General features: G+C 40.7%; 1 protein-coding gene and 1 pseudogene across 1 annotated transcript; one reads left to right on the forward strand and one right to left on the reverse strand.

Moving 5' to 3' along the window:
• Positions 1-6,404: 6,404 nt before the first annotated feature.
• Positions 6,405-7,784, reverse strand: LOC123462220 (partitioning defective 6 homolog beta-like). Its single transcript, XM_045155112.1, has one exon. It carries the CDS (start codon positions 7,782-7,784, stop codon positions 6,660-6,662), a length of 1,125 nt encoding a protein of 374 aa, XP_045011047.1. The 3' UTR covers positions 6,405-6,659.
• Positions 7,785-15,973: 8,189 nt separating this feature from the next.
• Positions 15,974-16,155, forward strand: LOC123462334 (annotated as a pseudogene).
• Positions 16,156-16,893: the final 738 nt, after the last annotated feature.

The raw sequence follows: 16,893 nt of genomic DNA on the forward strand, positions 1-16,893 counted from the left end.
CCAGTTCCTTTGAAACAGAAAGTGGCTTCTCATTGAAGAAAGATCTTGCAAAATCAGACATTAGTCTGAGATCATGTCTATTTTATTTTCTTTCTAGTATAAACTCAGCTCACTTTAAAAACAGCATTGTATAGTATAATGTTACATAACACATCCATGAAGTCCTCAAAGGATACATAATTGAAATGTATATGGAAAGAAAAACAAAACACAATTGAAAGAGAAAACAGATTCACACAAGCAAATTGTCTATATGCATGTAAAAACAAAAGGACAACTCAAGAAAATGAGTCCAGCGAAATTAAAATTTTCTCATGGAATTTTCATAGGTCCTTTCAAAGTAACAACCAGTTCTAAGGCAGTGCTTTGTGAGATGTGAGCCATGTTTACCTTTTTAAAGGAAAGTTTTGTATGCAGCTCGTTGATAGGCTTCATCTTGATGCTCATCACATGTATGCTTCTTCAACAAGTACTGAGTGAGTAGTTTCCCTTATTTACTTTGGAGGTATTTAGCATGTCTTCTCCAAAGAACAAAAAGAATGCCCTGCTTAATGATCTGCCCTGTGGGATGAGGTGTTTTCTCACAGGATCTTTCAGAATAATATTCAAGTGTGACATCATACTGAAGACTTTCTAGGTGATGAGAATATTCAGTGATTTATTACTCAATATTACTGATAAGTATTTTTTTTTACTCAATATTACTAATAAAGTAATGTTGGGAATTCTTTACAAAGCCACTGTTTGGGAGAAAGGGAGAGAACAGTGTATGTAAAATCAGTCACTTTTGGAACTATAATTTTGAAAAACTGGAAAAACATGGTTGAACTATGAATTGTGCCTGGAATAAAAGGAATAGTATACTCTATTCATAGCAGAATCCAGGAAAAGATTCAGAAAGATATATTTAGAAAATTAGCCAGGGAACATTTATAACATTGATCATAGTAACTTATCAAAGTAAGCACATTTAATGAAAAACAAAATAACATACAATTGTAGTTCCTGAGTGGGCCACTTTAAAAAAGCAGAGTCATGCTCTATAAAAATCTACAATGCAATGGAAAAAGCTGAACAAACTAATAAAATGAGCACATTTTATAATCATCATTTTTGTAATTTTGGGAAAGACTTGCATTTACTCCAGGAAAAAATGGCTTAATCATTATGAGAATAGTGAGGTCTGAGATACCTTTGAAAATTAACACTCTTAAAACAGGATCTTATGGTGCAGGCTATAATCCCAACACTTGGGAAGCTGATGTGGGAGAATCATGAGTTCATAGGATGACAAAACAAAAATTATGTGTCCCTGATATATAGTGTCATATTATTTCTCCTTCAGAGTAGATACCATAATCCCAGTGGGCACCTTAATCTCAGATATTCTGGAGACAATCCTGCCTTACAATACAAAACAGAGAAAAAACAAAAATACAAAACAGAATAAATCCCAATTAAACACACTCTGGCAGCACCCAGGTCTGAGTTTCTTGCATGAACAGTGTATGGACAGGTGCTGCGGTCTGGAGTGAGTTGGCCGTATCATTTCAGGACCCCTCCCACCTCCTTCCAGATCTGAGCTCCTATATGATCAGTACATGGTCAGGTTCAGCTGTCTGGAGTGAGTAGGTGGGACCCATATCTGAACTCCTCCCAGCGCCCTGGTCTAGGCTGCCTGCACTAGTCTATGTCTTCGAGGACACAGCATGAAGTAGGCCAGATCCCTGTTCCTTTTCTCTTCCTAGTCTCCTACTCTTGGTAGGTCTGATTGTGCATTGCTCAGGGAGGGCTAGCCCGTGTATGAACTGTGGATTCAGGCCTTTTCCTCTGGTATCTTGACTGGACACTAAGAACCAACATCCCTGTTCACCTGAGTCAGAGGGTAAATGGGCCAAAGGACACAAACTTGCTTCCTCCTTGATAAAACAAAGAGTCTTCCTAAAATGGGTAGACAACAATGTAAAAGGCCAAGTCAGAAAACTGAGAGATCTCCACCAAAGATGCCTAGTCTTACTACAGAAGCCTCCAATGAAATCATAGAGAATTCAACAGAAATTCATTCCCAATATAAAAGCAAAACAACCAATGAGACCCTGATTTAAAATAAATAAATAAATAAATAAATTGCAGAACTTGAAGCAAGCTACCAAAGAACCAAAATTCATATCAAGAAAATTGAACAGAATCATCTCCTAGGGGATTCAGCCATTGACAGTGGCTTAATTTGATTGAAGAAACTATTAGGACCCTCCAAGACATATGAATAAATTGTGGTAAGTCAAGATACAGAAGACCTAAACAACTGGTTGATTAAGCTAAATTAAGAGTTTATCAAATGCAAGTATGAACTACAGGAAGCATCAAGAAAATTGGAATTCAAACTGAAGTTCCTCATATTTTCATACCTCAAAAAAAGAGATGGGCATGATATAAAATAACACAATAGAAAACAAAAATCAAATAGAAATTATTTAAAAAGCCTTTCTAGAACCACTCACCGATAGAGGTACTCAAGTGGAAGACAGAACATCTGACCAGGAAGATAAGACAGAATAATTGATTGGGAGGCCAAAAACTTTGCTAAGTTCAAAAAATCAAGTGAATAGAATACATGGAAACTGTAGTACACCATAAAATGACCAAACATCCAGATCATGGGTATACCAGAAGGAGAGGAAATCCAGACCAGAGGCAAAGAAAACATACTGAAAAAATTATTGAACAAAATGTTCTGGATCTTGCAAAAGAGAGGCTCATTCAAATACAATAAGCCTACACAACACCAAATTGGCAGATCTAAAGACAAAATTCTCCAAGACACATCATGGTTAAAACTTTTAACAATGAAAATAAAGAGTGTTAAAAGCAGCAATAGAGAAGCATTTCACAACATGTAATCCCATTAGAATAACATCAGATTCCTCAATGGAAACACTGAAAGCCTGGAGGGCCTGGATTGGAACACTTTAAAGTGTGAAAAACCTTGGCTTCCAACCCAAGCTACTTTACCCAGCAAGAGTATCCCTCATAATAGATGATGGAAAAAAAAAAATTCCATGACAAAGTCAATTCTATGATTATATGAACACAAAGCCAAATCTACAGAGAATACTTGAGTAAATACTTTACACAGAACAGTCAAACAACCAATACCAAGAGCCAACAAGAAGATCATAATAACCAAATTAAACCATAATCAAAACAGTATACAATGAAAGTAAGCACCCAATTTCATAAAACATCTCATGATGGCAGGGATTAAATCAAACCTTACAGTAATAACCTTAAATATCTATGGTCTTACCTCCCCCATTAAAAGAAACGGGCTATCAGGATAGATCAAAAGACTGGACCCTTCTATCTGGTTCTCTGAAAAAATAAATACGATTGACACACTGCTGGCCAAGTGATCAAGAAAAAAGAAGAGAGCTAGAAAAATGGCTTACGGGTTAAGTGCTTGCCTGTGAAGCCTAAGGATCCCAGCTAAAGGCTCAGTTCCCCAGGACCCATGTTAGCCAGATGTACAAGGGGGCACATGCATCGGGAGATTGGTTGCAGAGGATGGAGGCACTGGCGTGCCCATTCTCTCTCTCTTTCTATCTGTCTCTTTCTCTCTCTGTCTGTCACTCTCAAATAAATAAAAAATAAACAAAGGTTAAAAAAGAGAGAAGTCTCAAATTAAGAAAATCAGAAATGAGAAAGGAGAGATCACTATAGACATAAACAAAACTGGAAGAATCATCAGGGCATGTTTCCAAAACCACTATTCCACAAAATTAAATATTCTGGAGGAAATGGATGAATTCCTAGACATATACCACCTACCAAAACTAAACTCAGAGCAAATTAATCTCTAAAACAAGCCTATCACATTCATGGGGATTGAAAAGTTAATCAAAAACTTCCCAAAAAGAAAAGTCTAGGACAGGATGGCTTCTCAGCTGAATTCTCTCCAACCTTCATAGAAGAAATGAAACAATTTTTTTCTCAAATTATTCCACATAAACAGAGACCAGGAAATCCTCCACAGCTCCTTCTATAAAGGTAGCTTCACTGTAATACCAAAACAAGACAGAGACAAAACAAAGAAAGAAAATTATAGGCCTACATCCCTAAAGAACTTAGATGCCTATATCCTGAACAGCATTGTTGCAAACTGAATTCAACAACTTATCAAAAGCATTATCTACCTTGATCAAGTAGGCTTTCATCCCAGACATTCAATGTTGGTTCAACATATGGAAATCAGTCAACATAATGCACCACCTAAATAAATGTAACACTTAAGAACCACATGAATATCTCAATTGATGCAGAGAAGGTCTTTAACAAAATACCACACCACTTTATTATAAAAACACCGGAAAGAACAGCTATGGAGGGTTTATATCTCAACACAATAATGCTTATATATAAAGCTCCAAAAGCCCAAATAATTCTTTTTTTTTTATACAAGTCTATCTTTATTTTTAAAAAATAATATACAACTAAAGCTAATTTGATTTTTAAAATCAAAGTTCATTTAGTGATAATGTACATTTTATAATAAAATTGTAGTAAAATACTGACATTTGATAGTTTAAACAAAGTATTATTCATGTAAAAATCATGTTATAGCATGTAAAATTTAATTAGAAAATTCATGGTTCACAAAAGCACATATGTCATGTTGACAGCTTGAGAACGTCGTCAATCTGAAGACAGAAGAGACTTCAGCCGGGCTTGACGGTCAGGACCACGGCCTGTCCACAAGAGCCGCTGACACTTTCGTTAAGGTGCATCTGAAGCAGCAGCTCTGATACCCGTGAGTCAGCATCCGCTGTAGAACCCAGGCCGCTGGCTTTACAGCATGCCATCCATCAGTTATCTCCCCAGAAATTTAAGACAGAGAGATGGAGACACCACTGACACTGACACACCCTCACAGGACAGCTAAGAGTAGCTAGCAGCTTTCTTCTCCATTTTCACAGATTAAGATAAATCTGTACTTTACAGTTAAAATTTGTACAAAAGTCAAGCCCTGAAGTGTTTTTCCCCAAGAGAAAAGTTCTATGTTAAAACTTTGTTTAAAAAAAAAAAAAGAGGTGGTGTGTAAAAGTACTTTTACTTACTAACATGTTGAGCCCCTGCGCCACTCCTAGTAGAAAGGAAAGGAGGCCTTCCACACCTGGCATTATCTTGCCTTTCAAGAGTCAAATATTGACGACTCCTGAGCGTGGAACTTGGAATGCCATTATCAGGTAGTGGTGCAGGAGGAAGAATGTGGAGACTGCAACAGGAGTACTGTGTCACGTGACACGCCCTCAGCTAGGTTTCGCGATCATGTGCTGGGCGGCAAGGTGCTCAGCACGGCAGAGGGCCGAGTCTAGTGGCGTTCACTCAACTGACGCTTCAATTCCGAGCCTACCATGTACAGAGAACATCCTTCACAACGGAGTCATTGGAATCTTCATAGTTTTCATAGCACACGATGGTTACTAAAGGCATCCATGCCCTACCATCAGGTTAATAAATAACTCTCCAAAAGCTCCCAGAGCCTGGGTCACGGGGCAGACTGCGGTGCTATGGCCTCAGCGAGACGGAGGAAGCACTGTCCTTCCCAGACCCTCACTGGTGCACTGGACAGTAGTAAACAGCCTCATAAGTGACCCTCCCAGCCGGAGGAGAGCAGTACAGACGGGTCACCAAGTGTCAGCTGTGCTCCTCGAGACTATCATAAAGGACAACCCAGTAGTTCTAGTAAAAAGTGCACAAGTATGTCCCGCGTGTGCCTCTCTTAATCCAGGCATCTTCCCAGTCCACACGGCTCACACGAGCAACACAGGAATGATTTCCAGTGCATTGGACAAGAGCAGGTCACAGGAGTCAGTGGGCTTACGGCAGCCTGAAACTGTGAAGCTACGTGGTGGGGACACCAGTGAGAGCTGTATGTGACCCAAGCCTGGAGCAGTGAACCACCCAGAGATGGGTAACAGGAAGCATAGACAACTGGTTTGGTTCTTAGAACTGAGAAAGGAAAAAACACTAAACTAAAAACACTGCATTTGAACAAAAAAATCTGTCCCAATTAACAACAGAGGCACATTTTTAAAAGTTAAAACTGTCTTAGGAATCTAGAGCTGAGATTCAGCATGCCAAAAGCATCAACTTCGTCCCATCACAGATTAAAAATACAGGACTGGAGAGATTGCTTAGTGGTTATGGCGCTTGCCTGCGAGGCCTAAGGATCCATGGTCTCCTCTCCTGGTCCCATGTAAGCCAGACGCACAAGGTGACGCAAGTGCCTGGAGTTCAATTACAGTGGCTAGAGGCCCTGGTGCGCCAATCTCCCCCCCCCCCCCCGCCATAAATTTTTTTTTTAAACATAGTAAGAAGCCAAATGAACCAGGCTCTGAATAGCAGGTTAATATGCAACCACTTCCAAAGAACTTTCAGCATGGGGCCTGGCATCCACCTTTCAGAGAAAAAGTAGCAGAGGCCCTATGCGCACGCCCACGCACTCTGAGCTGCTTCGTACTTCCCAGCAATGTGTCAGCGTGAGGATCTTTCTCATGCCTACTCCCAGCTTTGAGTCAGAGGTATATAGCTTTAATTATGAGCCCAACGTCCAGGTAGGTCCCCATGGCACCCTCACTCAGGAAACATCCACACAAGGTTCATAGAGTGATGATGGTCCCATCTTCCTCTAAGAGCTTTTGCTCTGGAGCACGCCTTTCAGACTCCGGGCTGGCGCGGCCAGCCGCGGGAGCAGGGCTCGCCTCAGCGGAGGAGAGAAAACCGTTCTGTCCAGACTCAAAGCTGAGTTCAATCTGTGTCAAGGACTCCAGGCTCTGGGCATCGGACACAGCTTTGGGGATCTGCTGCCGTACCCCACTGTCTTCAATAATGATGTCATCTTCGTCACTGTCTTGGTCATCGGGCTCAAAGCTTGGCTCTGCCTGCTGCGGGTAGCTAACAAGGCTGTTATCGGTAGGCTGACCAGAGCTGCCGGAAGTCCGACTGTTCCTAACAACGTTGTTCCTCTGGTTGGCTGGCCTCACCGTGATGATGAGGTTGCGGCTGTTGGCAATCATCATGTCTGTCACTTGATCTAGGCTCTTTCCAGAAACTTCGATGCCATTCACTTCTAAAACCTCATCATTAACAGCTAGCAGTCCTGTGCTTTGAGCCAGACCTCCTGGGACAAGCCTGGATATAAAGATCCCTGGGACTTTCTCCAAGCCGTGTGGGGTCACCCTGACACTGGAGCCATCCCGGATGTAGAACCCCAGAGGCTTCTCGGTGCCATACTTGTACAGACGGACTCTGCGGTGGGTTTCGGGCAGAATATCCACGTCTATGATGGAAGACACGGGCCTGAAGTCTTGGGGCATGCTGATGACGATGTGAGGCTTCTTCCTATGGTTGTCTGGGCGTAACACATTGCCTAGCACAGTCTTCTTCTTGATGAGCGTGTCAGTACCAAACGCACTGTAGTCGGCCTCTTCCTTCTTTTGTATAAAAATCCTAAGCAGTGGGCTGGCCGTGGAAACCGCCTTGTGATAATTGTCGTCGTCGTCGTTGTTTATGGGCAGCAGGTCTCCGTGGATGTCTGCGTAGCCCACCAGAACCTCAACATTGGGAATCTTGTGGACATGCTGCACTAAGCCGTAAAACTCCTCAAACTTTCCAGGTTTTGATCTTTCCAATGAAAACCGGCGAAACTCTGCTCCAAACTTGCTCTTCACCTCCATGGTGCCCAGGTAGCCGCTGCTCGCCCCGTGCCGGTGGCTACGGTTCATGCTGAGTGCCGGGCCCGCGGCGGCCGCTTCCCCGGAGGTGGAGGGGGGGGGGCCAGCGAGCGAGGACGCGGAGGACGGGCTGGGCGGCCCGGGCGCCTCGTCCCAGGCACCTGCAGGAGGGGACGTCCGATGCGCGGCGATGCGGCCCGCGATGCGCCCGGCCGGCTGCTCCCACGGCGGCCCCGAGGGTCTGAGTGGTGGCGCGGCGGGCGGGGACACGGTTCCCTCCCTCGGGGCCTGGGGGGGGCAGCCGAGCTGAACAAGAGGGCGGAGCGGAGGCCCCAGGCGCCGCAGCCTCGCTCTCGGCCGCCTCCCCCGCGAGCCCCCCAAATAATTCTTAATGGAGAAAAACTAAAGGAGTTTCCACTGATATCAGGAACAGGACCAGGAATGCTCACTCTCACCACTGCTCTTGAATATTGTACTAGAAATACTAGCCCAAGCAATACGACAGGAGAAAGAAATGAAAGGGATTCACATTGGAAAGGAAGAAGTCAAGTTAGGCCTATTTTCAGGTGACATGATCCTACATATGAGTGACCTTAAAGTCTCCATCTCAAAACTTCTAAACGTGATAAATTCCTTCATAAAAGTGGCAGGATACAAAATCAATGCAAAAAAAAAAAAAAATCAGTAGCTTTTCTATATGGAAAAGACAAAGACACAGAGAAAGAAAGAAGTGACATTGTCCCATTTTTTATAGCAACAACAACAAAAAATACCTAGGAATGACATAGGATGTCAAAGACCTATACCATGAAAACATTAAAAAAAAAAAAAAAAAAACTCTCAAAGAATGAATTGAGAACTTGAGAAAATGGAAAGACCTTCCATGCTCCTCGATAGGCAGAATTAACATTGTGAAAATGGCATTCTTGGCGGTCCGAGCTGGTTGTTTGTGCAGACGGCAGTCCAAGATGGCAGCTGCTCTGTTCCAGGCTGCCCTGCTCCAGGGGAAAGTCAGCTTCCAGTTGAGCTGCGGCATTTGCTGGCTGATCCCCCACCCAACCTGCCCTACACTGTTCAACGCTCTCTAATGCACAATATCCCCGTGTACAAGGACGTCACACATGCAACCGCCACATGACTGTGATCCGGAAGGTGGAAGGGGACATCTGGGCCCTGCAAAAGGATGTGAAAGATTTTCTGAGACTACTTCTAGGGAAGACACCTGTCACCCAGGTTGAGGTGCCGGGTACTCTGCGCATCAAGGGCTACTTTGATGAACAGCTTAAAGCATGGCTTCTTGAGAAGGGCTTCTGAGAACTGCTGATAGGCCTGTGTGGCAGTGTCCACCACCTATGGGTGCCCAGGAGACCTAAAGAAGAAGTGGACATTGGAATTTCTGGGACAGGAACAAAGAGTTGGGCTCAGCCAGGGCTAAAGGAATTTGCTATCAGGCTTTGCTTCCATAAAGAGAAAACCCTCCTACATACAGGGATCCACTGGGCGAAGGCTTTCCAGCATGAGACCTACCAGGAAGAACCAAGCTAATGAGGGTGGGCATTAGCTGTTGTCCCTCTCCTTGTTGTGCCCATTTCTTGTTGATCCTTTGGGTCATATTCAAATTCTAGCATTTATCTGGTAGAAGCAATAGCCTAACTCATGTTAAATGAGGTTCACAGAGAAGACCCATTTGACACATCCTTGGCTCTATGAACATTGTGGAAAAATAGACTTGCAGGTACAAGTTAGGGGTGGGGGCAGAATGCCCTATCAGCTAAGTAGGAAAGCAGGAGACCCAGTCTTGGTCCCTTTTCCATTCCAAACCAGACTTAGGCCTGACTGGGTTCCCACCCCCAGGAAGTGCTAGCTTTGGGTGGCCTGGCCACAAGTGGGTACTTGAACACTCCTTGTAGCCCAGCCCAAGGCTGGACAAGGGTTAGCAGGCAGGAAAATTCAGGCTTTTCATCCCTGTTATCCCATTCCAAATTTATATCACACTGGTTAGTCCAGGTCCTGGCTGCCTTGCTGGATCCCTGTCCTAGGTATTGAACCCAAGGCTGTTTCTCCATGTAAAGTGGATATATCTTCCTATTTGTTTAATCTTGGCATCTTTCCTCTTGGTGACCCCACAGCATTCTCATCTATAGCCTGAGCAAGGAAAGGAAGTTAGCCTTGATCATAGGCCACAAGCCAGTTGTTAATGCAAGTTTTTATTTGGCTGTATATACAATTTAAGCTATTAAAATTTACAAGTTAAATAATCATCTGAAAAAAAAAAAAAAGAAAATGGCGGGCTGGAGAGGTGGCTTAGCGGTTAAGTGCTTGCCTGTAAGCCTAAGGACCCAGGTTCGAGGCTCGGTTCCCCAGGACCCACGTTAGCCAGATGCACAAGGGGGCGCACGCATCTGGAGTTCGTTTGCAGAGCTGGAAGCCCTGGCGCGCCCATTCTCTCTCTCTCCCTCTATCTGTCTTTCTCTCTGTGTCTGTTGCTCTCAAATAAATAAATAAATAATTTTAAAAAATAAGCATTTATCATTCTGACTTTTTTTTAAAAAAAAAAGAAAGAAAATGGCAATTTTACCAAAGGCAATATACAGATTTAATGCCATATCAATCAAAATCCCAACATTGTTCTTCACAAAGAAAAAAAATGATCTCAAAATTCAGATGGAAAGGCAGATGGCTTAGGATATCTCTGCATATCCTCATCAAAAGAAACACCTCTGTAGGATCACCATACCTGTTCTAAAGCTATGTTACAAAACCATAGTAATAAAAACAGAATGGTACTGGCATAAAAACAGAATTATAGACCAAGGGAACAGAATTGAGGACATGGGCATTGGGTCAAGTAACTACAGCTACTTGGTATTTGACAAAGGCTCTAACAATATAGGTGGTGAAAAAGACAGCATCTTCTACCAAAGGTGCCTGAAAACTGGTTAATCATATGCAAGAAATTAAACTCGATCCACACATCTCACCATGCACAATATACAAGTCCATATGGATCAAAGACCTAAATATAAAACCAGATACTTGGTTGCTACTGAAAAAAACAACAACAACAAAAAAAAAAAAAAAAAAAAAAAAAAAAAAACAGGAACTTTCCATGATACAGGAATGGAAAAAGACTTACTGAACAAAGCCCCAGTAGTTCAGGAACTTTAACAATCACCCAACCATTGGGATCTCATGAAGCTGAAAGTTTCTTCACAGACAAATATACAATAAGCAGAGCCAATAGATTACCCACAGAATGGTAGAATTTATTGCTGGCTATCCACTGACAGAGGCCTAATTTCGAGAGTCTGCAAAGAACTCAAAAACCTAAACAATAAAAAGTCAAACAACCCACTCACAAAGTGGGGCAAAGAACTGAAGAGGGAGTTCTCAGAGGAAGAAATACAAATGACAAACACATTTAAGAAAATTTTCATCATCCCTAATCATTAGGAAAATGCTAATTAAAACAACTATGAGATTGCACCTTACCCAAGTAAGGATAGCAAACATTAAAAAAATCAAATGAAAACAAATGCTGGTGAAGTTGTGGAGAAATAGGAACACCCTTTCACTATTGGTGGGAATGTAAGATGGTACAAGCACTGTGGAAAGCAATATGGAGACTCCTAAAATGGTAGATTTACCAACAAACCCATTTATTCCCTTACTGGGCATTTACCCTAAAAGCTCCATGCCTCAGCTCAGACAGATTTGCTCAACCATGTTTACAGTTACTCAATTCATAATAGCTAAGAGCTGGAATCAACCCAGATTTCCATTATTAGACAAATAGATAACCAAGATGTGGTATATTTACATGATGGAATTCTACACAGCTGTAAGGAAAAATGACACAATGAAATTTGTTAAAAAAAAAAAAAATGGTTGAACCTGGAACAGATCATTCAACGAGTGCATCAGGGCTCAGGGAAATTTGCAGAAGTGGGGTCAGAGGATTGTTAGAGCGACATATTAGGACATTATGCACAGAGACATTGCCTCTTACCTACAACTAATGGCTAACACCACAATGCATGACCCATATTCTCCAATGTGGAGGGTTCCTGCGGAGGGAGGAAGACAGGGAGGAGGCTCTCAATGGTATCAACATGCTTGTATCCACACTGTGTACATAACTAATAATTAAAAAAAAAACAAACATAAAAACCCTAAAGAAAGGATTTGAGAAACTGGAAGTACCTCCCAAGTTCCTGAAGAGGTAGAATTAATATTCTGAAAATGGCAAATCTACCAAAAGAAATACATAGATTTAACAGAATACCAAATAAAAATACCAGCAACATTCTTACTTGAGACTGAAAAAAAAACAGTCTCAAAATTCATATCCAATGGCAGAAGACTCAGATAACTGAACATATCATCAGCAAAAGAAACACTTCTGGTAATATCAATATACTAGATCTAAAGCTATATTACAAAGCTGTAGTGACACACACACACACAAAACATAATACTGGAATAAAAATAGAAACATAGACCAATCAACAGAATTGAAGACTCAGGCTTTAGGGCAAGCAACTACAACTGCTTGATCTTTGAAAAAGTTGCCAATAATGTAGGCTGGAGAAAAGACAGCATCTTCAGCAAATGTTGGACAATTTGGATGACTATATGTAGAAAAATGAAATTAGATCCACTCATTTCACCATCCACAAAAATCAAGTCCAAATGGATTAAAGACTGCAATATAAGACCTGAAACTCTTCAAGTACTTGAAGAAAAAATAGGAAGCACTCTTCATGATATAGGACTGGTAAAAGACTTCCTGAATAAAATCCAGTAGCCAAGGACATTAAGCAAGCATTCAACCACTGGGATCTCATGAAGCTAAAAATCCTTAGCACATACAAACATACCATAAACAGAGCAAATAGGTTACTCACTGAATGGGAGAAAATCTTTGCTAGATACACCACTGACAGAAGCCTAATATCTAGAATCTACAAAAATCTCAAAAAGTAAACAATAAACAAATCCAAACAATCCACCCACTCTAAAAGTGGGGCAGAGAATTGAATAGGAAGTTCTCAGAGGAAGAATTACAAATGACTAACAAACACTTAAGAAAATATTCAACATGCATAACCATTAAACAAATGCAGATTAAACAAAAATGAGATTCCATTTTACCCCAGTAATGAGAGAAAGCATCAACAAAATCAAATGAAAACAAATGTTGGTGAGGCTGTAAAGAAATAGAAACTCTCACTCTCAGTGGGAATGTATGCTGGTACAGCCACTGTGGAAATCAGTTTGTAGACTTCTGAAAAGGATGAATATAGAGTTAAAAGTAGACCCTTTTATTCCCTTACTGGGCATTTACCCTAAAAGCTCCACATCTCAGTTCAGAGATATTTGCTCAACCATATTTATAGCTGCTCAATTCATAATAGCTAAAAACTGGAATCCACCAATATGTGCTGTATCTACACAATGGAAATCTACTCAGCAGTAAGAAAAAATGACACATTGAAATTTGTAGATAAATGTTTGAACTTAGAATAGATCATTTTAAGTGAACTCACACAATCACAGAAAGACAACCTTTGCATGATCTCACTCTGTGGTTTCTAACCTGGATTTGCCCAAGTTGCTGACATAACTGAATAGTATTTTGAGGCTTGGACAATAAGGAGGGAAGGGCTTGGGGGAAGAGAAAAGACATGGGGATGTTGAGAAACAAAATCTGCACCCAAATAGAACTGGTACTATAGAGTCTTATATCCTAGAAATCAGACTAACAGGTGGAATCCTCTAGCAAACCTTAGAGTAAGCATCTGAATTCAAGGGCCCTGGTGAGAGTGAGATGAAATGTAACCTCAAATTTCTACTGTTTTCCTTTCTTTTCTGGCTTCTTTCTTTCTTTCTTCTTTCTTTCTTTCTTTCTTTCTTTCTTTCTTTCCTTTTTCTTCCTTTTTTTCCTTCCTTCCTTCCTTCCTTCCTTCCTTCCTTCCTTCCTTCCTTCCTTCCTTCTTTCTTTCTTTCTTTCTTTCTTTCTTTCTTTCTTTCTTTCTTTTTTCTTTCTTTCTTTCTTTCTTTCTTTCTTTCTTTCTTTCTTTCTTTCTTTCTTTCTTTCTTTCTTTTCTGTTGGTGCTGGCCTGTAATTGCCTGTACCAGGATGTGGTCTACTTCCACAATGAGCTGTTGATCAGACTGACCTACTAGATCTCCCAAAATGAACAAGACAGATATCTTTCAGAGCACTTGATTACCCACGAGAAGTTAATGGTAAGATCCTACTGCTGAAGACAAATGCTGTTGGTGTGGACCATGAAGAGACCTGGTTGCAATCTGAAGGAGATCCAGTCCCCAGATAATTATACCATCTCATGCTGGAAGGCAATACATGAGCTACCAGGGGAAAGTGGCCAACATCTGTCCAAGCAACTCTAAGTATAAGCGACTCAGATGGAAACAACTTGATGTGATGTTCATACAAGTGCAATAGTGGCAGACTGCCATGGTGGGTAACCAACTATTCTTGGATTGGCTAACGCATCCACTCAATGGAAAGGAAACCATATCTGAAACTGGAAAACAAGTCAGAATCATATCCAGATAATAATTCCGTTTTGCATTGTTAAGGTCCCACAAACCTTAGACTATCAGAGTTTCTAACCCCTTTTAATTCTCTCTAAATTAATAATGGTTATGTCATTTAACTGGCATTGACTTCATTCTCCATTGGAGAATCTGTTTCTCTTTTGTTTCAGATGGGAACTGGACTTGAGGAGATAAACAACCCATTTCACTCCACCCTTACCCAGGCTGAAACCACAGAGGAATTGGGGAAATGAGCAAGAATGCTGCTCTATTAATTAATCTGATAACAGCATAAGGGTGATAGAGAAAGATACTGAGGACACTCAACACCTACCAAATCAGTGATCCAGATGCTCCTAATTGCCCATCTCTGAGGTATATTTAAAATGTTCTCAGCATGGCTCAGAGAATTTTGCTGAAGAGGGGTCAGGAAGATTGTTAGAGCCACAAATTGGGGCATTTTGCCCAGAGACATTGCCTCTTCCCTATAAATGACCGCTGCCCCCAAAATGCATGACCTACAATCCCCATGGGGTTGACCTGCATCCCCAATGAGGAAGGCCTGTTCAGAAAAGGAGAAGGGAGGAAAGAAAGGATGGTATCATTTTGTGACATTAACATACAAAATATGTCGATAACTACTACTAGTAATAATAATAATAATAACTCCCCCAAAGCCCACTTTGACACATTGGAGCATATAAAAGTTGTGCAAATTAACCATTTTGTTTAATACTGAAGGAGGCTAAAACGTATTAAATTTTTAAAAATTGACCTGTATACTAGTTCACGAAGGTCTCCATTCTCATGGCTTTTTGTATTTGATTTGAATTAAATGTCACTTAGTTTAAGCAGACTTAGGCTGAGAATATTTGTCAAAAATAATTAGAGTTGTATTTGTTTGTCAATACCTGCCTAGATAGAATTACCAGGTAGGGCTAATATGGGGCTGATTGGAGCTATGTTAGGGGCTTCAGGACAATCTGGTACATTAGAAGCTGTGTCTGTTTAATCAAGTAAAATTAATTTTTTTAACATGAAAACACCATATACCTTATTAATAAATAAATAGGTATAGAAAAGCAGAAGAAAACTGAGTGGTAGTTTGTCATAAAAGGAGCAGCCAGCAAGTCTCCTTAATACCATAAAAATAGTAACAAAGATGTTATTCATACTCTTGACAAGCATCAATGACCATGGAGAATAATCAAATAAGCAGATGAGTGAGGTAAGAATATGAACTCAGGACTTCAAGAAAAAAGTTACCTAAGGAAACAAAATTGCTAGTAGCATGGAAGAGAAACTCAAAAACTAGGAAGAAAAATTCAGCAAGGAATTGAGAAAGAAACAAATAAAAATTCTGGAAATAAACTAATCATAGATCACACAAAATTTTTTGTGTAGAAAGTAAATACCATACAAGACTTCATAAACAGGGATGAAATGTAAGGTTGATCTACAGACATATGTAGAGGGAAATAAAACAAGTAGTATGACTAAAGTTTCCATCAATAGTACACAATCAAGAGACAAATTTTGAGCTAATATACAGCCTGAATTTAGATTTCTTTTGACTCTCTTTGGACTAGGCCTGCAGTTGCTGTTCCAGTCTTCAGGGAGCAGATTCAACTGTGTCATAAGCTAGTAGCCTGCAACATTCACTTGAATTAAGAATGAGTTTGACTCTCAACCCCAAACCTTTCCTGATAGACTTATAGAAAAGCCAGCAATAGTAAAACTTAAGCAGAAATTTGAGTACAAGAGATACCTAGTATCTGTAGACAGCTACATGAGCATGCAGCTTGCAAATACAGAAAAACTACTTATACAGGACATCATCTGGAATTTTTGGTGAAATTTTAATGAAGTGTAATTATATATTTTATATTAGAGATGTTGAAGAAGAATATAGGGAAATTAGATAACATCATCTTTTGTTCAGGACTGAAATATATGTAATTCCAGTGAACGCAATTCATCAACTAAAAGATGAAGATGGATTTAATTTAAAAAAATATATCAAAGGCTGTGCAGATGGCTCAGTGCTTAAAGGCACTTTATTGCAATACCTGAAGGTGTGGGTTTGACCCCTGGTAGCATATAAAGCCAGATGCACAAAGTGGCACATGCATCGGGAGTTCATTTGCAGTGGCATGAGCTCCTGGCACATCCAGTCTCTCTCCTCTTTTTTCTTTACCTCCCTATCTCTTTCATATATATTAAATGATCAAGAATTTCCAGATACACTATGCTGGAGCATGTGTGCACAGTGATTAGGCCAGAGCTCCCTGTTCCCCAGCGCCTCCCTGTTCCTTGGTCTGAACACAATCTGAAGATTTTATAAGGACAAAAACTTGATTCTCCCTCAATAGAATAATGCATTCCCCCAATATGGCTATACCATAATACAAAACAGCCAACAAATGTCATAAAACCGAGAGATGTCCACCAAGGAAGCCCAGTTGCCCAATGAAATCCTCCAATGAAGTCATAGAGCAATAAACATAAATACAATCACAAAATGAAAACACAGCAACCAATGAGACCCTGGTTAAAGCAATTGCTGAATTGGAAACAAACAATCAAAAGAGCA

Source organism: Jaculus jaculus, chromosome 7 (assembly GCF_020740685.1).
Source record: "Jaculus jaculus isolate mJacJac1 chromosome 7, mJacJac1.mat.Y.cur, whole genome shotgun sequence".
Lineage (NCBI taxonomy): Eukaryota > Metazoa > Chordata > Mammalia > Rodentia > Dipodidae > Jaculus > Jaculus jaculus.